This window comes from Macrotis lagotis, chromosome 6 (genome assembly GCF_037893015.1).
Source record: "Macrotis lagotis isolate mMagLag1 chromosome 6, bilby.v1.9.chrom.fasta, whole genome shotgun sequence".
Lineage (NCBI taxonomy): Eukaryota > Metazoa > Chordata > Mammalia > Peramelemorphia > Peramelidae > Macrotis > Macrotis lagotis.
The window spans coordinates 40,421,290-40,445,751 of NC_133663.1; the positions used below are offsets into that span (position 1 = coordinate 40,421,290).

Here is a 24,462-nt window from a genome sequence, read left to right on the forward strand (position 1 = left end):
CTGTGTACAACCTCAATCTTCTCTTAGTCTTTGAACTGGAATGTTTGGTGTAGCTGTTTCCTAGCTGCATCCCCAGTGTCCACAGATCTCTCTCTGTTGATCTGTCCTGAAAAAAATGATTCACTGAGATCTTTTCTTGGGTTTCCCTAATAGGACTTCGGTTCATTTTTTAGATCTTTGTGGAGGAGTTTTGGAGGAGAACGAAAATGTACTTCTTCCCCCTGCACTATCATTGTCTCTGTGGAATTAGGGTTAGAAATAATTATAGTATGGGAAGTAAAACTGATTGAAGTGGACACTGTGAGTCAAAGGAAAGTATCTTCTGCCATCACTAAAGTAAGAATCATTATCTCAGCTGATAGAGCTTTGTAGGACTTTCAGTCCATCAAAAGAAAAAAAAAAAGAAGCCTGTGTTCTAGGAAGAACCCAGTGAGTGAACACCCCACTCAACTCAGAGGATCCTTGTGAAGAGGCTGAATACCCACCTAGTGCCTCGATTGCCCCACACAACAGCAGACTGACCCTTCCAGGTGAGACACTGCATCCAAACTAAAGCAGTCCAACTGAGCTGCATGGAGATCTTGCCAGAAAATGGCTCTTCAAAGAACCATCCAAGCTGAACAACAGTGGAGCAACTTGAAGGAAGCTTTCTCCGGTGAGATAAAGGAAGTCCTGGGATTCTGGAATTATGAATGGCCTTGCTCAGCTGGGTCTCATCGCTATCCATCTTGAAGTTCATGCTCATGATTTCCCTCTCTTAGCATGTGGGTGTGTTTGATGGAGAGCAAGGCCCTCATGGTTGGGGGAAAATGCTGCCCTTGCTAGTTATTAGAGTCAATGTCTTTGCCGAGGACTAGATTCCACTGGCTAATTAGGGTGACCTCCCTGCCACCCCTTCCCCTACCTCTAAGAGCTAACATCTAGGAGAATAGCAACCCAGAATGACCCTTAAATCTCTGGAAGTAGCAAAGCCCACCCTTCTGGGGACCTAAACCAGTGCTGTTGCATGTGTGTCCTTGGTTGGGGTCGGTTTCATGTAGATGGTGACCCAGACTGAGAGGTCACTTCAGCTCTGAGATTGAATTCCATCCTCTGTAAAATGAGCAAAATACCATTAGCTCCCCCCCTCCCCCATCAAGTGGGGGTGTTTGTCCTTTGCTCTCTAAACAGAGAGGTAATAATAATAATAATAATAATGATAAATAATGTTTGTCCTTCATTTTTGAAGACGACCACGACATCAGGAAGGTGATGCCATGACAAGCATGTGCATTGGATTTGAATGAAGGGGGGCTGTGCTAAGTCACCAGCCTTACTTTCTCCTTCAGAGCCATCTGGGTCCAGTGCAGATATGAATCGGAATGACTGGAGATGACCCTGGATGGGAGATAATCAGGGTTAGGTGACGTGCCCAAAGTCACACAGCTAGGAAGTGGCAAGTGACTGAGGCCGGATTCAAATTCCTGTCCTCCTGAATCCAAGGCCAGCGGTCTGTCTACTGAGCCACCTAGCTGATGCCATGACAAGCACATAAATTGAATTTGAATGGGGGGGGGGTCTGTGCTAAGTCACTGACCTAGGTTCTCCTCCAGAGCCTTACATGAGTCAAGATGACTGGAGATGGCCCTGGATGGGAGGCAGTCAGGGTTAAGTGACTTGCCCAAGGTCACACAACCAGCAATTGTCTGAGGTTAGATTTGAACGCGCAACCTCCTGACTTCAAGGCTAGTGCTACATCTTCTGGGCCACTTTGCCGCCCTGTGCCCTCAGGTGAGATGACATTCGAAAAGAACTTGCACTCATTTCTTCCAGATGCCTACTCTGTGTCCCACACCTATGGCTATGGCCAAGGATCCCCTCCCAGATCACGGGATCCTAGGGACTGTCTGGCTCGCTTGTTCGATTGAGATCCAGAGGGGGAGAAATGACTTGGTCACGGTCACTCAGGTAACCGCCAGCTGCTTCTCGGGGCCCTCAGCTGTTTTTCAAGCAGTCCCCAAAGTTTCTTTGGCTCTTTGGGTGCCCCCCCCCATTTAGACACTTTTCTTTGTCATTTCAGAGGGGCAGGGGCACACGGTGACCCCAGCTCCGGGCGTTGCTGCTCTGCCACTTTCCCCTCTTGAGGCCCCATTGCCCTCTCCTGTCAAATGTGGCCAGGAGGGGCGGGGGGCGGGGACCGGGGCTAAATGACCCCTGAAGTCTTCCAGCTCCGGATCTGTCTTCCTGGCAAATAGCGCTATTGGAGAAAGGGGGCTGATGCTGAGAGCCCCCCCACTACCCCTCGCCCGGCCCCCCGCTTTTCTCCGCCCCCCCCCCCCGGCCCATCTCTGCTCGGGGTCCCCCTGCTTCCCGGGCTGAGCCTCCCTGGCGCCTCGGGGAGCAGATCCCCCTCCCCTGCCTCCCTCCCTCCTCTCCCTGCCCTCCCCATCTGGGCCGCCGCGGCCGCTGCAGCTGGTGATGCGATTCGCCATTGGATTAAAAATAGCCTGGTCCCCCTCCCTGCGCCCCGCGCCCCGCCCCGCCCGGGCTCTGGCCGCCTCGCGCCGCCCGCCCGCCCGCAGCCCCGCCGCCCGGCCTCCGCCTGCCCGCCGGCGCCCCCGCTCCGGTGCCCCCGCGCCGGTGCCCCCCGCGCCGGTGCCCCCCTCCCCGGCCGGCCTCCGCGCGCGCCCAGGCATGCAGCGGGCCGCCCTGTTCGGCAGCCCCGGCGGCGGCCCCGGCGGCGGCCCCGGCCCCGGGCCCGGGCCCGGGAAGATGGCTGCGGGAGACCTCGGAGAGCTGCTGGTGCCTTACATGCCCACCATCCGCGTCCCCAGGTCCGGGGATCGCGTCTACAAGGCGGAGTGCGCCTTCTCCTACGACTCCCCGGTGAGTGCCGGCCGGGCGCGGGCTGGGGGAGGGGGCGGCCTGCCCCCCCCAGAGTCCTGGGTCCCTCGCGAGGAGTCGGGCTGCGGGGATCCCCCCAGTCCCGAGCCCTCTCGGGGCACCCGCCGCGCGCGTCCACTTCGGAGCTCAGCGCCCGCCCCCCAAGCCCCCAAGCCCCAGGGAGCTGCGGCCGGGGCAGCGCCTCGCTGCCCGCTCCATCCGGCCCCCACCCCGTGAACCCCCCCGAGTTCAGCCCCTGCTTTCCCGGGACCCTGGACCAGCCCCCCGGAGTCCGGAGCTGTGTGATTTCGGTGGTGCTCCTCCACTCCCCCTCCACCCCCCCCCCCCCGCTTCCTTTCTGAATGACAGGAAAAAACAGGGCTCCGGCCCCAGAAGTTCTGGGGTTTGGAGCTTCGCGATTACTTTTCTTCGACTAAACTTCCTCCCCCCCCCCCCCCCCCATGAGGTTTGGGGCTCGAAACACACCGACACAAATGAGACAAACTTTAATCTGAATCTTGGCCGCAGTGGCTAGTTGAGGAAGGGAGGGGTGGGTTACAGCTCCCAGGGCCAGGAGGAGCCGGTGCTTGGCTGGTGCCTCTCGGATTTCCAGGGTTCTTGCGACTTTGGGTGAAATTAGAAAAGCAAAAGATAAAAAAAGAACAACCGAGTCCCCCTTGGAGGAGTCAGAAAGCACTTTCCCAAGTCACTCAGCTGTGTGGCGTTCATCATGTCTTTTTGAGGACTGGTTATTTTTACCCACACCCTCTGGAGCTCATATGTCATGTATTAGGTCTCCCTCTGGCTGCAGAGGGAGTCGTATTGGGGAGGGGGTGGCCTGGCTGAATCTCTCCTGCGCTCAGTAACAACCTTAGTCGCACAGACAGTCGGGAAGACGCTCCAGAGACACATCTGGCCGTCCTGCCCCACGCTGGGGGGCTTCAGCGGACGTTTGGCTCCCTGGCTAAGGAGGGACATTCATAGCTTGATGATCTTGTCATCTAACCCTCTTATTTAGCAAATGAGAAAAGTGAGGCCCAAAATAGTTTTTATTTGTGAACTGTTAATCTATTTTTCTTTTAAGACTTTTGAGTGAGATTACAGGAGCAGGAGAGCTCATAGGGCCTGTCTTCTGCCTTTTAGTGTTTGGCCTATGGTAGGTGTTTAATTATCATTTATTGGCCAACGGACTAATGAACTGGAAGGGGCCTAAAAAGCATTTAGTCCCAACCTCCTCATTTTACAGGCCCAGAGAGGTTAGGTGGCTTGTCACTTAGCTAGCAAGCGGTCTCTGCCTTGAAATCACTTTTCCCTTTTCATCCAAATAAACTGCTCATTTTATTTTAAACTCGAGAAGGCTTTCTGAGCCTTTCTAGGACCATCCTTTGAAAACTTGGTAGTGATTCTTTCTTAATCGTTGAGGCTCTATTGACCACAGTATCTGAGGCCACTGCCAAGAATGCCATTAGCATTTCCTACTATTAGCAGCATAGTTTAAAATGACAGATTTTGTGTCCTGTGATGACCCTGGTTCCTCACCCGAGCTCCTAAAAGGGTCGAGAGGGGATGGTGATGTCCATGAGGCAAAAGCAACCGACATATTAGGAATTATTGGGAAAAAACCAAACTACCCAAATTTCTTAAAATATTAACTTGGTGGCAAGGTGAATTGGAGGGAAGAGGCAGGGCCCTGGGTTCAAATCCCAGCTCTGTCACTCATTACTTATGTGGCTTTTTAAAAAATTAAATATTTTGTTTATTTATTTTCCCAACCACATGGAGCAGCAGTTTTCAACAATCATTTTTTAGCTAGCCTTTGAGTTTTGTATTTTTCTCTCCCCCCCCCCCTTCTTTCTTCTTCCTTCCCTCCTGCCCCCTAACAGAAAGCAATCCAATATTACCTCTGCAGCCTTGGACAAATGACTTTATTTCTCTGGGACTTAAGTTTCCTCTTTGTTAAAATGGAGGGTTTGAATGAGATGGCTTCTAAGCTCTTCCCAGCTCTCAGTGTTCTGTATTATCCAACCTTTATTTAATGGAGAATAGGATGCTCACACACGAGTGTTTCTTTCAATAAGAGTTAGTTAACAAGTATTTATTAAACACTGACTTTGAGCTGAGTGTTCAGGATACAAATAAAGGCAAAAAACTCAGGTCATTCTCTGAAGTGGCTCACAGTGTAATGGGAGAGACAACATTCAGACAAACAGGCACAACCAATAGATATTCAGCTTAAACTGGAGATTGTTTTTAGAGGGAAGGCACTACTATTAAAAGGGAATTGGAAGTAGCTTCTTGCAGAGGGTTGGAGTTTATTGAGACATCAGGGAATCAAAAAAGTGGAGAGGGGGGAAAGAGACTGAGAGAGATAGTAATAGAGAGTGGAGGGAGGGGGACATAGAGTGGAGACAGAGAGCTAGAGATAAAGGAGGGAGAGAGGGCTAGAGAGAGAGAGACAGAAACAGAGTGAGAAAAATAGAGAAACAGAAATAAAGAGGGGGAGGAGGGGAGAGAGAGAGAGAGAGGAGAGTGAGGGGGATTAGATACAGAGACAGAGATGGAGAGATTGAGAGAAAGAAAAAGAGACAGAAATAGTTAGATGGAATGTTGTATCCAAGGAGGCTGATGTCACTAGACTGAAGAATAAGAAGATACAAGTGAAATAGAAAAAACCGGGAAAGGTTGGAATAAGTGAGGTTATGAAGGGCTCGAAAAGCAAGAAGCTCTTTGTATTTGATCTTGGAGCTGAGATTACTCAAGTTTCTTGACCAACAGGGAGACATGGTCCATCTGGAGTTTTAGGAAGACCAACCTGAGCAAGTAAACCGAGGCAGGGAGAGCAGGCAGCAGCCCAGGAGGAGGCAATAGAACCCACACCCAGGTCCCGGGAGAAAAGGGAGCCTGTAGAGGAGGTGTTACAAAATTACCTAGAATGACACAATGTAGCAAACAACTATCTTGGAAATAAACATTTTTGTGACTGTCCTGGCCTGGCTGAAGAGAATGTTTGTAAGAGAAAAGCATGTTCCATTCAAATCAGCAGTGATCTTTTCAGCACTTACTATTTGCAGGGCTATCTTGCTGGTGCTGGGGACACAAAGAGACTTAAAAAATCAGTCCCTGCTGTCAAGGAGCAGAGTGGAGCCCGCACAGAGATAAGTAAATGCAAATTACATAACAAGTGATTGCCCAGTGGTTGGATGGAGAGGGAGAGAGGGCTAACAGCTAGGGGATCCAGAATGTTCTCTGAAGGCTATCTGAAGGGGGCTAGGGATGAGGTGAGAAGGGGGTGGCGTCCTGGATAGAACTTTGGACTTGGAGTCAGTTTGAATAAGACACTATGTAGGGGTGTGGATCTGGGCAAGTCACTTCTCTGCTCTCAGTCTCAGCTTCTTCAACTATAAAATGGGAATACTAATTAATAACAGCACTAAAGTCATAGGGTTGCTGTGAGGATCACATGAGAGAATAGAGGCAAAGTGTTTGGCAAACAGAAATAATGGATACATACATACATTATATATAATATTGACATACATAGTTTTGTGTATATATATATATATATATATATACATATATAGTATATGTTTTCTATTGCTGTTCATGTGAGCTTGGAACCAGATCAAGGTAGTAATAGTAATAGTAGTGGTGGTAGTGGTGATAGGAGTAGCATTGGCAGTGGTGGAAGTGTTAGCAGTGGCAGCAGTAGTAGTAGTAGTAATGGTTGTGGTGGTAAAAGTAGTAGTGATAGGTAGTATTGGCAGGGTTAGTAGCAGTGATGGTGGTGGTAGTAGTAGTAATAATAGTCCTGGTAGTAGTAGTAGTAGAGTGGTGGTGGTGGTGGTGGTGGTAGTGGCAGTAGTGGTGGTGAGATTTGAATCCACTGCTTCTGATTTCAAATAGGCTAATCTTGCCAAGGTCCCACACTTTCTCCCACTTCCCAGGGGATGCGCTTTGACAGAGATGCTGAACCAGCACATTTTGCTAATCTACTGGTCAGACAAGGAAGAAGAAAAGGGAGTTTTCTGTTGTGTTAAAGTAGGTAGGGGAAGTTTGGTGGAGAAGTTAGAGAATTGGTTTTGGTTGTTCAGTTGTGCCCAGCTCTTCATAACCCTGCAGGCCACACAGCGGGCCAATACAATCCAGGGAGTTTTCTTGGAAAAGATATTAAAATGATTCGGTCATTGTTTTTTCTAGTGGATTAAGACAAACAGGTTAAGTAACTCAGCTAGTAAGCATCTGAGTCCGGATTTGAACTGGTCTTAGAATTAGATCTGAATTCAAACTCTGCCTTTGTGAATTTACTGACTGTGGAAGTCTGGACAAGTGACTGCATTCTCATTGCCCCAAGAAACTCTTTCAATTCCCAAAGATGAAAAAATAAAGTTACATAGTACCAAAGGACTGATAAAGTATTTTTTTTTTTATAAAAAACCAGTTTTTTATGGAACTCTTCAACTCTAGAGAACTATTTGGAATCCTATTTCCTCATCATTTCTTTCACTGCAATGGATTTTTTGGGAGGGTTAGATAATAGGATTTAGAATTGGAAGGAACCTTACAGATGATTTTGCCCAACCCTTTCATTTTTATTGCTGAGGAAATCTAAGCCCAGGAAGGCAGGTCTGGTAATAAGTAGCTGGGATTCAAACCCTAGTCTTCTGACTTGAAATCAATCACTCTTTCTGTGACCTCCTGGTACCTTAGAGAATGTGAAAGCTGCAATTTTGGACTAGTCTCCATCTTCTCATAGAACTATCTCTTGTGTCAAATCATCTTGTGATTTCTTAAATAAGAGCTGAGCTCATCTGTTTACTGATCTTTATTTACTAAGATCAGTAAATTTTATAGCCATATCAAGCTGTGTTCCACCCCTGTTGGACTACCCTGTTCATTTTCAGACTGTTACTTTGAGATGAAAAATTGGTTTCCTTGAAGATGTGTGTATGCAATGTCTAAAGGGAACTTGTGATTCCTTTAAGGTGTGTATACTATTTCTGCTTTTGGCTATCATTCTCAGTTTTATGAGTTAATAGGGGAGACTTGTGGCATACTACTACCACTGCTAACTACCACCACCACCACCGCCACCATCACCACCACCGCCACCACCACCACCACCACTCCTCCTCCTCCCACTGCTACCACCATGCTACTGCTTCTGCTACCACTGCTATTACTATTACTGCTACTGTTACTACTACTAACTACAATCTACTACTGCTACTACTAACAACTACTCCTCCTCCTGCTATTTTTTTTGCAAGGCAGTGGGGTTAAGTGGCTTGCCCAAGGCCACACAGCTAGGCCATTATTAAGTGTCTGAGGTTGGATTTGAACTCAGGTCCTCCTGACTCCAGGGCTGGTGCTCTATCCACTGAGCCACCTAGCTGCCCCCTCCTCTTGCTGTTTCTACTACCATTACTGCTAGCTACTACTATTAAGTACTGCTGCTACTACTACTGCTACTACTACTACTACTACTGCTACTACTACCAACTTCTACTACTACCAATTATTGCTGCTGCTACTAACTACTACAGCTGCTGTAGCTGCTGCTACTATACTCTTATTATCGCCATCACTACCACCACCATTACTACTACTGCTGCTGCTGCTGTAGCTGCTGCTACTATACTCTTATTATCGCCATCACTACCACCACTATTACTGCTACTGCTGCTGCTGCTGCTGTAGCTGCTGCTACTATACTCTTATTATCGCCATCACTACCACCACCATTACTACTACTGTTGCTGCTGCTACTGCTACTAACTACAACTGCTACTACTGCTAATGCTGCTTTTGCTAGCACTTTAAAATTTCTAAAAATGCTTTACAAATATGATCTCATTTTGTCCTCGCATTAACCTTAGAAGATAGGGTTATTGATCTCAATTTACAGAGGAGGAAATTGAGGCACAGAGAATTGATATGATTTGCCTAGACATGACACAATTCATAAGTGTCTGAAACTGGAATTGAACTCAGGACTTTCTGGTTCCTTGATCCTCTCTGCTACCTGAAAGCTACAAATATTATGGAATTGTCTGCATGGCCCTGACATCAGCAGAGGCTGTGGTGACCTTGATCACTGATTGTCAGACTTCCCATCAAACTTGATTCTTCTAACTGCCTGTATTTCCCCCTTTTCCACCCAGGACATGATTGCATTCCCTTCCCTAGCCTTCTAAAAGTTATTCCTCTCCATTTAAACATCTACTGAAATCCCTCCCCCAACAGTTCTGAAGTTGATTAGAGGAGTGACCACTTTTTCATCTCTGTTATTGGTGGCCATGGATTTGTTTATATTCCTTAATCATAATTCCACCAGCAGAATCATAGAGTTGGAAAAGGGCCTTAAAGGTCATGCTTCCCTCAACCTAACCCACATCTGAACAAGAATTTGCTATGGTTAGAAATATTGACTTTGGAGATAGAAGAGCCTCTTGTAACATGATCTCATGAAATTTGTTAGTCAGTCAATAAGGTTTTATTAATAACTTCCTCTGTTGAAAAAATGGTCCCTGTCCTCAGGAAGTTTACAGTTTGATGGACTGACAGCCTGTGAATAAAAAGCTAGATGCAAACAAGATCTAACCAGAACAGATAGATGATAATCTCAAAGGGGAAGATAGAAAGATTAGGAAAAGCTTTAAAAACCAAACAGAAGACTTTATATTAGATCTTTTTTTAAATTTTTTTTTGCAAGGCAAATGGGGTTAAGTGGCTTGTCCAAGGCCGCACAGCTAGGTAATTATTAAGTGTCTGAGACCGGATTTGAACCCAGGTACTCCTGACTCCAGGGCTGGTGCTTTATCCACTATGCCACCTAGGCGCCCCCTTTATATTAGATCTTGAAGGTGATAGAGAGCTATTGGAGTTGGCCTTGAAGAGTGGGATGACATGGTTAGGTCATGCACTATAGGAAGATCACTTTAGCACCTGAGTACAGGATGGACTGGAGTGGTAAAAGACTGGAAGTAGGGAGATCAGCCAGCAATCCATTGCAAATGAGATGATGAAGACCTTTACCAGAGTGGAGGTTGTGTGACTGCTGAGAATGGGGAGATTGCAAGAGATGTTGGGAAGGTAGAAATGACAAAATTTGGCAACAGATTGGAATGTAAACTGGATGTTGGTCTCTAATTCTTTTTTTTTTTTGCAAGGCAATGAGGTTAAGTGACTTGTCCAGGGTCACACAGCTAGGTAAATTATAAAGTGTCTGAGGTCAGATTTGAACTCAGGTCCTCTTGACTCCAGGGCCAGTGCTCTATCCATTGCACCACTAAGTGCCTCATGGTCTCTAATTCTTAGTTAACTCACTTGATTTATGTTTATTATCTAGACTAAGAATTAGTAGCTTATATTTGCAAAATGAAGTGTGAGCTATAGTAGATAAAGGGCTTGGAGTCAGGAATCATAAGGCCACAAATTTAGATTAGAAGAGACTTTAAAAGTTACTGAGTCCATTCCTGTCATTTTCCCCTCAGGGTTAACAAGAGGCTTGCTTATCCATAGCAGGGGAAAGATATTCGAGTAGGGTGGGAATATTCACTGAGGGTACAGCTGATTCAAGTGAGTAAAGTTTTCTTGTCCTGATGTTGATATATGATCTAGAACCTGAAAAAAATATAGCACCTTAGAGGCCTTTCCTGCATTGATAAGGAATCTCAGAATGAGGGAAATTGAGTTATTTGGCTCAGAGTCACACAATTAGTAAATGATTAGTGGTAGATTAGTAGTAGTAGTAGTAGTAGTAGTAGTAGTAGTAGTAGTAGTAGTAGTAGTAGTAGTATAGTAGATTAGTAAATATGAGTTGTAGTTATTGTTTTTAGTACTGTCTGATTTTTTTGGATTTTTTTGGTAAAGATACTGGAGTAGTTTGCTTGTTTTTTCTTCAGTTCATTGAAATTTTTTTTTTTTAGTCTTTTTGCAAGGCAATGTGGTTAAGTAGCTTGACCAAGACCACACAGCTAGGTAATAATTAAGTGTCTGAGGCAGGATTTGAACTCAGGTACTCCTGACTCCAGGGCTGGCGCTCTATCCACTGTGCCACCTAGCTACCCCCGTTGAATTTTTTAAAAAAATATTTTTATTTAAAGTTTGGAGTTACAAATTCTATCCTTCCCTCCCTTCCTCCACTCTCCCCCCCCCCCCCCAGATGGTAAGCAATTAGACATAGGTTACACTTGTGCAATTATATAAAACATTTTCATATTAGTTATTTTGTGAAAGAAGATTAAAATGAAAGAAGGAAAGTGGAAATATAGCATGCTTCACTTTGTATTTAATTAACATCGGTTCTTTCTCTGGAGGCAAATAGCAGGCATCATCCTTAGTCCTTTGGGATTGTTTTGGATCTTGCCTTACCGAGAATAGCTAAGTCGTTCACAGTTCTTTATCAAACAATATTGCTATCACCATGCACAATGTTTTCTTGGTTCTGTTCCCTTCACTGTGCATCAGTCCATGTAAGTCTTTCCAGGTTTTTCAGATATTATGCTTCTTGTTATTCTTACAACACAATAATATTCCATTACAATCATATATCACAGATTATTTAGTTTATCCAATCCTCATTTGTCATCCCTTTGCTTTCCAATTCTTAGCCACTACAGAAAGAACTGCTATAAATTTTTTTTAGGCTTTTGCAAGGCAAATGGGGTTAAGTGGCTTGCCCAAGGCCACACAGCTAGGTAATTATTAAGTGTCTGAGGCTGGATTTGAACCCAGGTACTCCTGACTCCAGGGCCCGTGCTTTATCCACTACGCCACTTAGCTGCCCCTATAAATTTTTTTGTACAAATAGATCCTTTCCCCTGTTTTTGTATGTCTTTGGGATATAGACCTAGCAGTAGTACTGATGGATCAGATGGTATTCAGTTCTTTGAGCATAGTTCCAAATTGTTCTTTTGAATGGTTGGATCAATTTCCAACTCCATCATGTATTAGTGTTCCAGTTTTCCCACTTTCCCTCTAACATTCAACACTTTCCTCTTTTGTCATATTAGCCATTTTGATAGGTGTGAGGTGGTACCTCAGAATTGTTTTACTTTTCATTTCTCTGATCAATAGTGATTTAGAGCATTATTTATGATTATAGATAGCCTTGATTTCTAGAAAATTTGAAAACTCCTTGTTCATATCCTTTGACCATTTATCAATAGGGGAATGACTTGCATTTTCATAAATTTGACTTGAGTTCTCTATATATTTGAGAAATGAGATCTTTTTCAAAAATACTTGTTCCAAAACAACCCCCCCCCCAGGTTACTTCAGTTTTGTTTGTACAAAAGCTTTCACATTTTATTTAATCAAAATTATCCATTTTACAATGCTCCCTATATCTTCTTTGGTCCTAAATTTTCCCCTCATCCATAAATATTACAGATAAATGTCACTCTTTATGTGTAAACCTTTTACCTATTTTGACCTTATCTTTATATACTATGTGAGATGTTGGTCTATACTTAATCTCTACAATGCTATTTTCCAGTTTTCCCAGCATTTTTGGTCAAATAGTTTTTGTTCCAAAAGCTTAGGTCTCTGAGTTGATCATATTGCTATAGTGATTTAAGATATGTAATTTGTTCCTAATATATTCTACTCTATTTCTTAACAGTACCAGATTGTTTTGATAATTGCTGCTTTGTAATACAGTTTGAGATTTGGTTTGGCAGACTACTTTTTTTTCACACTTTTTTTCATTGATTCCTTGAATCAATCCTTAACCTTTTGTTCTTCCAGATGAATTTTGTTATTATTTTTCCAGCTCTAAAAATATTTTTTGATTATTAGATTGACATGGCACTAATTAAATGCATTAATTTAGGTAGAATTACCATTTTTATTATATTGGCTTGGCCTACCCATGAACAATTAATATTTTCCCAATTGTTTAGATAAGATTTTATTTGTATGAAAAGTGTTTTATAGTTGTGTTAATATAGTTCCTGGTATTGTCTACAATTATTTTATTTTCCATTTCTTTATTTTTCCAACTATATGTAGTGGTTGTGTTGGACAATCATTTTTTTTTTACATTTTTCTCCTTCCCTCCCTTCCCTCTCTGTCCGCCTGACAGACAGTCATGTAATGTTGTCTGTAGTAATTTTAAATGGAATATTTCTTTCTGTCTTTTTCTGCTGTACTTTGTTGGTAATATATAGAAATGCTGATGATTTATGTGGAATTATTTTATATCTTGCAAGTTTGCTAAAGTTGTTGATAATTTCAAGTAGTTTTTTCATTGATTCACTAGAATTTGCCAATTAAAACATCATATATTTACATAGAGTAAGAGTTTTGTTTCCTTATCTATTTTCTTTAATTTCTTTTTTCTTTTCCTATTGCTATAGCTAATCTTTCCAGTACAGCATTAAATAATAGACATGATAATGAGTATCCTTGCTTCATCCCTGATTATATTGAGAAGACTTCCAGTGTATCCCCACTACAGATAATGATTGCTGATGGTTTTAGATAAATAATACTTGTCATTTTAAGTTAAATTTTATTACTATGTTCTAGTGTTTTTTTTCAGAAAGATTTTATTTATTTTCAGTTTTACAATTTTTCTCTAATCTTGCTCCCCCCCCCCCCACAAAAGGCAGTCTGTTAGTCTTTACATTGTTTCCATGGTATACGTTGATCTCAGTTGAATGTGATGAGAGAGAAATCATATCTTTAAGGAAGAAAAATAAAGTATAAGAGACAGCAAAATTACATAATAAGATGATAGTTTTTTCCTAAGTTAAAGGTAAATAGTCTTTGGTCTTTTTTTAAATTCCACAATTCTTTCTCTGCTCGCAGGTGGTATTCTCTATGGCAGAGAGCCCCAAATTGTCCCTGATTGTTGCACTGATGGAATGAGCAAGGCTGATCATCACCCCCATGTTGCTGTTAGGGTGTACAATGCTCTTCTGGTTCTGCTCAACTCGCTCAGCATCAGTTCATGCAGATCACCTCCAGGTTTCCCTGAATTCCCATCCCTCCTGGTTTCTAATAGCACAAAGTGTTCCATGACACACATATGCCACAGTTTGTTAAACCATTTCCCAATTGAAGGACATTCACTTAATTTCCAATTCTTTGCCATCACAAACAGGGCTGCTATGAATATTTTTGTACAAGTGATGTTTTAACCCTTTTTTCATAATCTCTTCAGGGTATAGATCCTGGATCTATTTGCTGGATCAAAGGGTATGGTCATTTCTGTTGCTCTTTGGGCATAATTCCAAACTTCTCTCTAGAAAGGTTGAATGAGTTCACAGCTCCACCCACAATGTATTAGTGTTCCAGATTTCCCACATCCCTTCCAAACTTTGATCATTGTCCTTTCTGGTCATATTGGCCAGTCTGAGAGGTGTGAGGTGGTACCTCAGAGATGCTTTAATTTGCATTTCTCTGATAAGTAATGATTTAAAAGTAATATTTCATATGACTATGGATTGCTTTGATTTCTTCATCTGTAAATTGTCTTTGCATATTCTTTGACCATTTGTCAATTGGAGAAAGGATTGGTTTTTTTAATTTGACTCAGTTCTCTGCATATTTTAGAAATGAGTCTTTTGTCAGAAATACTAGTTGTAAAAATTGTTTCCGAATTTGCTCCATTTTTTTTGATCTTGGTTACAGTGGTTTTGTCTGTGCAAACCCTTTTTAATTTAATATAATCAAAATTATCTAGTTTGTTTTTAATGATATTCTCCTCCACTTCTTCCTTGGTCATAAACTGCTTCCCTTTCCATAGATCTGACAGGTAAACTACTCCTTGATTTTCTAGTCTGCTTATAATATTGTTTTTTTATGTCTAAACCCTGTATCCATTTTGATCTTATCGCGAGGTGTTGGTCTAATCTAAGTTTCTTCCATACTAACTTCCAATTTTCCTGATAGTTTTTAATCGAAGAGAGACTTTTTAATCTCAATAGCTGTACACAACAGATTACTATAATCATTTCCTGCTATTGCACCTAGTCTATTTGTCTGATCCATCACTCTATTTCTTAGCCAATACCAGACAGTTTTGATGACTGATGCTTTATGATATAATTTTAAATTTGGTAAGCCTATGCCACCTTTTTTTCACTTTTTTCATTGAATCCCTGGAAATTGACTTTTTTTTTATTTCTCCATATGAATTTACTTACAAGTTTTTCTAACTCATTAAACTAATTTTTTGGAATTTTGATTGGTAGAGCACTAAACAGGTAGTTTAGTTTTGGTAGAAATATCATTTTTATTATATTAGCTTGATCTATCACGAGCAGTTGATATTTGCCCAGTTATTTAAATATGATTTTATTTACGTGAGAAGTGTTTTGTAATTGTTTTCAAAAAGTTTTTGAGTCTTCCTTGGCAGATAGACTTCCAGGTATTTTATATTGTCTGAGGTTACTTTGAATGGGATTTCTCTTTTTAGCTCTTTCTGATGTGTCTTGCTAGTCATATTTAGAAATGTTGAGGATTTATGAGGGTTTATTTTATATCCTGCCACTTTATTAAAGTTGCTAATTATTTCTAGTAGTTTTTTAGATGATTATTTTGGGATTATCTAAGTGTACCTTCATTTCATCTGCAAAGAGTGAGAGTTTTGTCTCTTCCTTCCCAATTCTAATTCCTTCAATTTCTTTTTCTTCTCTTATTGCTGAAAGCTAACATTTCTAATACAATATTGAATAGTAGTGGTGTGCTCTAGTGTTGTTTAATAGGAATGAATGCTATATTTTGTCAAAGGTGTTTTCTTCATGTATTGAGATAATCATATGATTTCTGGTGGTTTTCTCATCGATATGGTCACTTATGCTGATAGTTTTCCTAATACTGAACCAGTCCTGGATTCCTGGTGTAAATCCTATCTGGTCATTGTGTATAATCTTGTGATATTTTGCTGTAATCTCTTTGTTAGTATTTTATTTAAAATGTTTGAATCAATATTCAATAGGGGAAATTGGTCTACAATTTTCTTTCTCTGTTTTGGCTTTTTTCTTGTTTGAGTATCAGCATCATATTCATGTCATAAAAGAAATTTGATAGAATTCCCTCCTCATCTATTTTTCCAAAGAATCTATATAGTATTGGAATTGATTTTTCTTTAAATGTTTGGTAGAATTTGCTTATGACTCCCTCTGATCCTAGGACAAGTTGAAGGCTTGTCCAATTGTTTTTTCTAATGTTGGCTTATTTGTTTTATTTTTTCTTCTGCCAATCTGGGTAATTTATATTTGTAGATAGTCATCCATTTCACTTAGATTGTCAATTTTTTTGGCATTATAATTGGACAAAATAGCTCCTAATAATTGTCTTAATTTCCTCTTCATTGGTAGTGAGTTTGCCCTTTTCATTTTTGATATGGGTAATTAGGTTTTCTTTCATTTTTTAAAAATCAAATTGATCAAAGTTCTATTTTATTGTGTTTCTCATAAAACCAGTTTTATTTATTAGTTCCTTGATTTTTTTATTTTCAATTTTGTTAATCTCTCCTTTGATTTCTGAATTTACAATTTGGTGTTTAATTGGGAATTTAAACATTTGTTCTTTTTATAATTTATTTTAGTGGTATGCCTATTTAATTGGTTTGCTTTTTCTCTCCATTATTGTTGTAAGCAAATTAGAGATATAAATTTTCCCTTTAAGTACCACTTTGACTGTATCCCATGTGTTTTGGTATGTTTCTCATTGTCATTTTCTTTAATGAAATTATCTATTGTTTCTACGATTTATTCTTTAACCCACTTGTTTTTTAGAATTATTTTATTTAATTTCCAATTAATTTTTAGTCTCTCTTTCCATTGTCCATTATTGAATTTCATTTTTATTGCATTATGATCTGAAAAGGTTGCATTTACTATTTCTACTTTTCTGTATTTGGTTGTGAGGTTTTTATGTCCTAATAAATGGTCAATTTTTATGTAGGTGCCATGTATTGCTCAGGAAAAGGTATATTATTTCCTATTCCCATTCATCTATAATAGCTATCATATCTAACTTTTCCAGAATTTTATTAACCTCCTTAAACTTCTTTCTTGTTTATTTTTTGGTTAGATTTATCTGGTTCTGAGAGAGGAAAGTTGAGGTCCCCCAGTAGTATAGTTTTATTTTCTCCTGTAAATAATTCACATCTTCCTTCAGAAATTTAGATTCTATACCATTTGGTACATATATGTTTAGTTTAGATATGACCTTATTCTCTATGGTACCTTTCAGCAAGAAATAGTTTCTTTCTTCATGCCTTTTCATTAGATCTCTTTTTGATTTTGCTTTGTCTGAGAGTATGATTGCTATCTTGACTTTCTTTGCTTCAGTTGAAGCGTAATAACTTTACTCTGTGTATATCTCTCTGCTTCAAATGTTTTTCTTGTAAATGAGATATTGTAGAATTCTGGTTTTTAATCCTTTTTTTGTATTATTCTGTTTTATGTGTAATTGTATCTTATTCACATTTATCATTATGATAACCATATTTCTCTACATTCTGTTTTTCACTTGTTTTTCCCTCTTTCTGTCTTACCCCATCATCCTTTCTCCTCCTCATAAGTGTTTTAATTCTTTTAAAATTTTTTTTTCAAAAATTTATTTTAAGTCAATGGGGTTAAGTGACTTGTCCAAGGTCACGCAGCTAGGCAATTATTAAGTGTCTGAGTCTGGATTTGAACTCAGGTTCTCCTAACTCCAGGGCCAGTGCTCTATCCACTGCACCACCTAGCTGCCCCCAAGTGTTTTACTTCTGATCACCACCTTCCCCAATTTACCTTCCCTTTTCTCAGTCCCACCTTCCCTTTCTATTTTCCCTGTCTCTTTTTACTTCCATATTCTATATCCAATGGAGTGTTTATGTTATTCCCTCTTTGAACCAATTTAGATGGGAGTAAGGTTTAAGCTTTGCCCATTACCCCACCATCTTACCGTCCATTAAAATAGCTTTTTCAAGCCTCTTTTATGTGAGATACTTTACCCCATTCAACCCCTTCTTTGTCTTTCAATGCAATTTTCTTTCTCACTCCTTTATTTTGTTTTAAGTATTTTCCCATCAAAGTCACCTTATATCCACACCTTTGTTTACCTATATATACCCTCTGTCTTCTAATTACTCTTATAGTATTAAAGTTGTTGAGTTATAAATATTATCTTACTCTATAAATATATTTGTTTCTATATTTAACTTTATTGAATTTCTTATGTCTTTATCTGGTTTCTTTTTTTTTATCTTTTTGTGTTTCCCTTGAGTTTGTATTTGGAGATTTTTTTTTATTCAGCTCTGGTCTTTTGGTTAGAAATACTTGAAAGTCCTCTATTTCATTACATTTCTGTTTTCCTTCTCTGAAAGATTATATTCAGTTTTACTTGATAGATGATTCTTGCCTTTAATCCCAACTCTTTTGCCTTCTTGTATATTGCATTCTAAGTCCTTCATATTTTTTTTTAAAGTTTTTGCAAGGCAATAGGGTTAAGTGGCTTGCCCAAGGCCACACAGCTAGGTAATTATTAAGCATCTGAGGCCGGATTTGAACTCAGGTACTCCTGACTCTGGGGCCGGTGCTCTATCCACTGCACCACCTAGCTGCCCTGCTTATATTTTTTAATGCAGAAACTGCCAAATTCCAGATCATATTTTAGTTGAGGAAACTGAGGCAAACAGATTTAAGTGACTTATCCAGGGTTACACAGCTAGTGTCTGAGGTTAGATTTGAACTCAGAAAGATGAATCTTCCTGATTTCAGACTGGGTGCTCTATGCATTAAAACTCTGAGCTGTCAGGGTTCAAACTCCTTCTTCCTGAGGTGGTACAGTGGATAGAGCACTAGCCTTGGAGTCAAGAGGGTGGGAGTTCGAATCCAACCTCAGACACCTGATGCTAACTAGTTGTATGGCCTTGAGCAAGTCACTTTCACCCTGACTGCCTCACATCCAGGGCCATCTCCACTTGTCCTGATTCATATCTGGCCACTAGACCAAGATGGCTTTGGAGGAGAAAGTAAGGCTAGTGACAGCATAGCACCCCTTCACTCAAATTCATGAGCTTGTCATGGCATCGCCTCCCTGCTGTCAGGGTTCTCTTCAGGAATGAAGGACATTCATTCCTGACTCCAGGGCTTTATTTGCTACTATTCTCTGAGCTGTATCTGAAGAATGTCCATAGTCCAAGGCTAAGCCTGAATAAAGGAAAACTGTGTAGATCATAGAGAGCTGGAAGGTATATTAAGAATCATTTATGGGGGCGGCTAGGTGGCACAGGGGATAAAGCACCGGCCCTGGAGTCAGGAGTACCTGGGTTCAAATCTGGTCTCAGACACCTAATAATTACCTAGCTGTGTGGCCTTGGGCAAGTCACTTAACCCCATTTGCCTTGAAAAAACCTAAAAAAAAGAATCACTTACTCCACTGTTCTTATTTTACTAAGGAGGAAATTGAGGTTTCTAATGGTAAGGTGACTTGTTTCAGGTCAGATAGGTAGAAAGTGGATGGCAGAGCTGGGATCTGGTTCCTTTGACTTTCTGACCACCTTGGATACCGTTAGAATCCAGCCCCAACATCTTGTTTTGTGGGACTATCATCTCCTTTGAAGAGAATCTAAAAATAAAATTAAAGGTACATTCTATATTCTTCATTAATACTTAAAAAGAGGAATAACTTAATCAGCATGGACCCCATTCCCTTTGGGAAGAAAGAGGTCCTTATGAACTGTCCTGGGCAAAAGAATTCATCTCTTGCTGGTAGACCTTTTGATAATGAACCCTCCAAACCTGGTAATACCAATCTTCAGATGACAGACTCAAAGCCTATTGCTGGATTAAATAATGATAATAATAATGATGATGATGATTAGATTTTATATTGTGCTTTAAGGTTAACAAACCACTTTTTACAAATATTATTTCATTTGATCCTCCCAACAACCTTGGGAGGTAGGTACTATTGTTATTTCTATTATACAGATGAGGAAACTGAGGCAAACTTGTCCAGAATCACACAGTATCTGAGACTGGACCTAAACTCAGGTCCTCCAAACTACAGGCTCAGGGCTTTATCCACTGTGGCACCAACTGGCCAGTTTTAATGCCTTTTAGCTTGGTAGAAACCTACCTATATTTCTTCATTGACATCTCTGAGAATTCTGGATCATTTTGATATTGCAAGGAGGAATCAGAATCAGACTTTAGGAAATATTTTATTACTCCCAGAACATAAATTGATACTTTCCTCATGAGGGTTGCTATTTGAGAACGTTTCTCCTGATTTTGTCATTTAAGTATGGAAACTATAATGAGATAATTAATAGTAATAACATAATTATACTACTCTCGGTCAGGCATTGTAATAAGCATTTTTCAATCTTTATTTCAATTTTATCTCATTTGATCCTCATAACTATTCTATAAGGTAGCTGCTATCATTACCCATTTTATAGTTGATTAAATTAAGGCAAACAGGTAAAGTGACTTGCCCAGAGTCACACAACTAGCAAGTATCTGAGGCTGAATTTTAACTGAAATCTTCCTAATTCTAGTTATATGTACTGTGCCACCTGCCTTCCCCTAATTGTATTCATGACTTTTATTCATTTAGATTTTCATACCTGTGATGGATCTGGAACATTTTTTTTTTGCTTTTTTCTTAACTTCAGTATCAACAAATTCATCATTAAAGCGTGTAGTTGTCTAAAAGTTTATATAGTGGGTGTAGCTTCCATTCCTCTCAATTCTCTGGGTTTATTCATTTCCTCAACTTGCACCTGTGCCAGCAAGTTCAGTCTTTAGAAAGCTAACTGCTACAACTCTAAAGGTTCTAGAGATAATTTTGGTCAATGGCTATTCCCCTATCAATATGATTCATGGGTCCCTACTAGTATGTTTCCAATAATAAAACAGCTAGCAGACTCAATTTTTAATAAAAGCATTTATCCAAGAGACAAAGGAAGAATAATAATCACATAATATTTTGCCCATAAAATTTCAGGACACACTCCTCAAACACAAGCTCTTGGGAAGAGTGAACCTAAACTTAAAGTAGTATGAAGGACGTATGTGAGAAGCACTTGTGGCCAGGTCACCTCACAAATCTGGAACTGTGGGCCTCAGTTATCTTCACAACTTCATCACTGGACAAGCTACTTCACCATCAGAGGTAGTTCTGAGTTCTTTCAAAAAAGGCAAACAGAGGCAGCTAGGTGGTATGGTGGACAGAGCACTGGCCCTGGAGTCAGGAGGACCTGAGTTCAAATTTAATCTTAGACACTTAATTATCTGTGTCACCTTGAGCCAGTGACTAAACCCCATTGCTTTGCCTAAAAAACCAAAACCACTAAAGTGCAAACATTTTTGCCTTGGGAATTACAGAAGCTTCTCCAATTCTGCTCCTTTGGGTTAGTCTCTAGGTGGCAGGTATTAGTATGGAAATGCCAAGTCTCCTTTCCACAAATATTTTCTTAGACCAACTTTTCTTGTTCTGAACTGAAGAGACCTCACTCTAGGTCAGGTTAATTAATCAGAATCCTCAATTCTGCTGACTAGGCTATAACTAGATAGTAGTCCAACAATCACAAAACAGGTCTGAGGTTCAGGATTCTCCAGCTATTTTCTCCAAGGTTCTCTTATTCCTATTCTGCAAATGAATAGCTGGAAAATAAAAACCTGTAGCAATCTTTGGTCTGGATTTCTTTGATGAGACATCTCACTTAGCATATTAATGCCTTACTAAATTGAGTTCCTTAACTAAGAGCTAAGCCATAATCAAACATTATACATTTGCCCAACAGTCACAAAATATTTCTGGGATTTAGAGTTCCCCAACTATTACATTCAAAATTCTCCTATTTATCACATGCAAAAGTGCTGGGAAGCAGATCACTAAGTAAGTCTTTGCTTGGGAAATATATCATACTTCTCATTTTTTTTAAATGCAAGTCTCACATTTGTATTTGTCATTACTCCTTTCTTTGAATCAGCACCATCTTAAAGGTACATATCCTTCCACTTATAATTGGCAAAACTCTCAAGATTTATACTAGCTTCTTATTAATCTCTTTGGATCTTAATTTCATCATCTGTAAAAAGCACGTGGTTGGATTAAATGGATTTTGAATTCTTTTTTCAGCTTTAAATGAATCATAGAATCTCTGAGCAGAAAAGGCCTTCAAAGACCAACTAGTTTAACCCATATTTGCTTAAGAAATTTATTCTGCAAGATCCTTTACAAATGGGTCCAACCTCTCTGTATGAACATCTCTATTAAGAACTTGAGACAATCCATTCTTCTCTTGAATTCCTCTATTTGTTAATAACTTTTCCCTAACATTAAGACTATATTTGCTTCTCTATAACTTTCATGTATTACTTCTAGCTCAAATTAGGTCTTTTCTTCCTGGTTCTAGAGATTGCAGATGTTGAAGATTAGGCTTGATATCAGGGAAAAAATACTAATTTAACAAATTGGGCATGACCAGAATGAGTCATCTTGAGTGGTAGTGAATTCCCTGTTGCTGGAGGTCTTCAAGGAAAGATTGGGTGAACACTTGTTGATACTGTAGATAAGATTCATGTTTGGGTACAGTGCTAGAACTGACCTTAAAGCAGCGAGTTCTAACTTTTCAGGAATTTTGATGTCTTATCACTTGATTTCAAGACTCATTTTCCCTTTTTTGAACAACTTTGATACATCTAGGATTTCCTTAATGTGAGTAGTCTGTTCAATGTTTCAGATTATAATGCAGCCATGCTTGCCATTCTTGGCTAGGTCTTCTTTATGTTGTCCAGAAAATCCTCAACTTGAGGGTGCCCCCTCCCCTGTTGGAAGTCATTCTTCTAGATCACTTGATATTTTATAGGTATCAGGAGAATGCATAGATTAACTATTATATATCTTTTACTTTCATTTTATGTCTCATAGTGTGATGTATTTTTCATATCTTCTCTGCCTCCTTTGATGAATAAATCTAAAATATCTAAATATATATCATAATAAAATATTGCATCTCATATATGCTCATATAGTCAAAGTGATTTAATATTCATTTTACTTCAACTGCTGGGGAATTCTGGTCTTTTAAAAAATAATTGAGAGCATTATGAGTTTTGGAACTCTTCATACAAATATCACCTGGTAGAGGTAGAGGCAGTACCATGTTGGGATTGGTTGAAAAAAATCTGGGTGATTAGTTGGAAAAAAAGAAGAATTGGGGATATTAAATAGCAGTGATCAAGTTTTAAAAAACAAACACATCTAAGACTTGTGTGGCTTTAGGAGGCAAAGTGAGGATCAATGAGCAGATTGCAGAGAGGCAAATTGTCAGGAAAGAATGACAATTAGCTGGTCTGAGCTATCCAGTTATGGAATGGGCTACTTTGAGAGGTGTCATCTTCTCTATCTTGGAAGTCTTCAAGTAGAGGCCTATGGGTATATTTCAGATATAATTTTTATTCAGAAGTTGGTGAGAAGGGATAAACTCTAATAAGTTTCCCTATATTTCTGTGATTATTTGGTTTTGGGCATATAATTTAGAAAGGACATTTATGATCTGGACAAAATGGCTTGGGATATGGTCAAAGGCCTTGGGATCATGGCATGTGATCATCTGTTTCTTCTTAAGGATATGATTTCTCTCTCAATACATTCAATTTAGATCAATGTATACCATGGAACAATGGAAAGACCTACAGACTTCCTTCTGGGGGGGGTAGGGGGAGGGAAGCAAGATTAGGGGAAAAATTGTAAAATTCAAAATAAATAAAATCTTTCAACAGCAACAGCAACAAAAAAGAAATTGAGGATGTCTAACCTAGAGAGGGGAGTATAAGGGCACATAACATTCTTCATGTATCTAAATGACTGTTAGAAGAGGGATAAATCCTTTTCTTCTTGGTTCCAGAGATTGCAGATGTTGAAGAGTAGGCTTGATATCAGGGAAAAAAAATTCTAATTTAACAAATTGAACATGACCAGAATGGCTTACTTTGAGTGAATGGTAATAGCTTACTGGAGGTATTCATGCAAAGACTTGATGAACACTTGTTGGGTATAGGCAAGACTAGATGTCTTCTCCAACTCTTGAGATTCTGAGACCCTGGGAAATTCAGATGTTAGCCTTTTCTCTTCTGGAGAAATTACTTAACGAGGGAGCTATTTCTCTTATTTTAACTTTAATTCTAAAAATAACTAACATGTCTGAGGTTTGTTCTTTAAGATTAGAAGATAGTTTATAGACGTTACCCTTGATCCTTGTGATCATTCAGTTTTGTTATTATTTTCATGTTAAATATGGGGGAAACAAGGCAGAAAGGTTAAAATAACTTGTTCAAGGTTACTTAGCTAAAGAAGCTTATGAGGCTGGTATTTAACTTAGGTCTTCTGAGTAGACCTCTGTTGACTGTATTTTTCAGGTGTTTCATCACTCAATGGCAATTTTCCTCAATTCCACTCAATGCAACTTTACTTTCAGGTGGTTTCTTTATGTTCCTGCACAAATAATTATGAAGTTGCTTGTCTTTTTGCTTGATTGGTGCCAAATTTAAAATTTTGGAATTTCTTAATAGAAAAGATGGTCATTGCTCTGAAAACTTACTGAGGATGCAGTCAACCGTAGACCTTCGTGTGACCAGT

General features: G+C 39.9%; 1 protein-coding gene across 1 annotated transcript in view; it reads left to right on the forward strand.

Moving 5' to 3' along the window:
* Positions 1 to 2,673: 2,673 nt before the first annotated feature.
* USP13 (ubiquitin specific peptidase 13) overlaps positions 2,674 to 24,462 on the forward strand; it is a 148,298-nt gene continuing 126,509 nt past the window's right edge. Inside the window, exon 1 of the mRNA XM_074190991.1 lies at positions 2,674 to 2,865. Within this exon, the coding sequence (XP_074047092.1) occupies positions 2,674 to 2,865 (192 nt within the window). The remainder of the gene's footprint in view (positions 2,866 to 24,462) is intronic.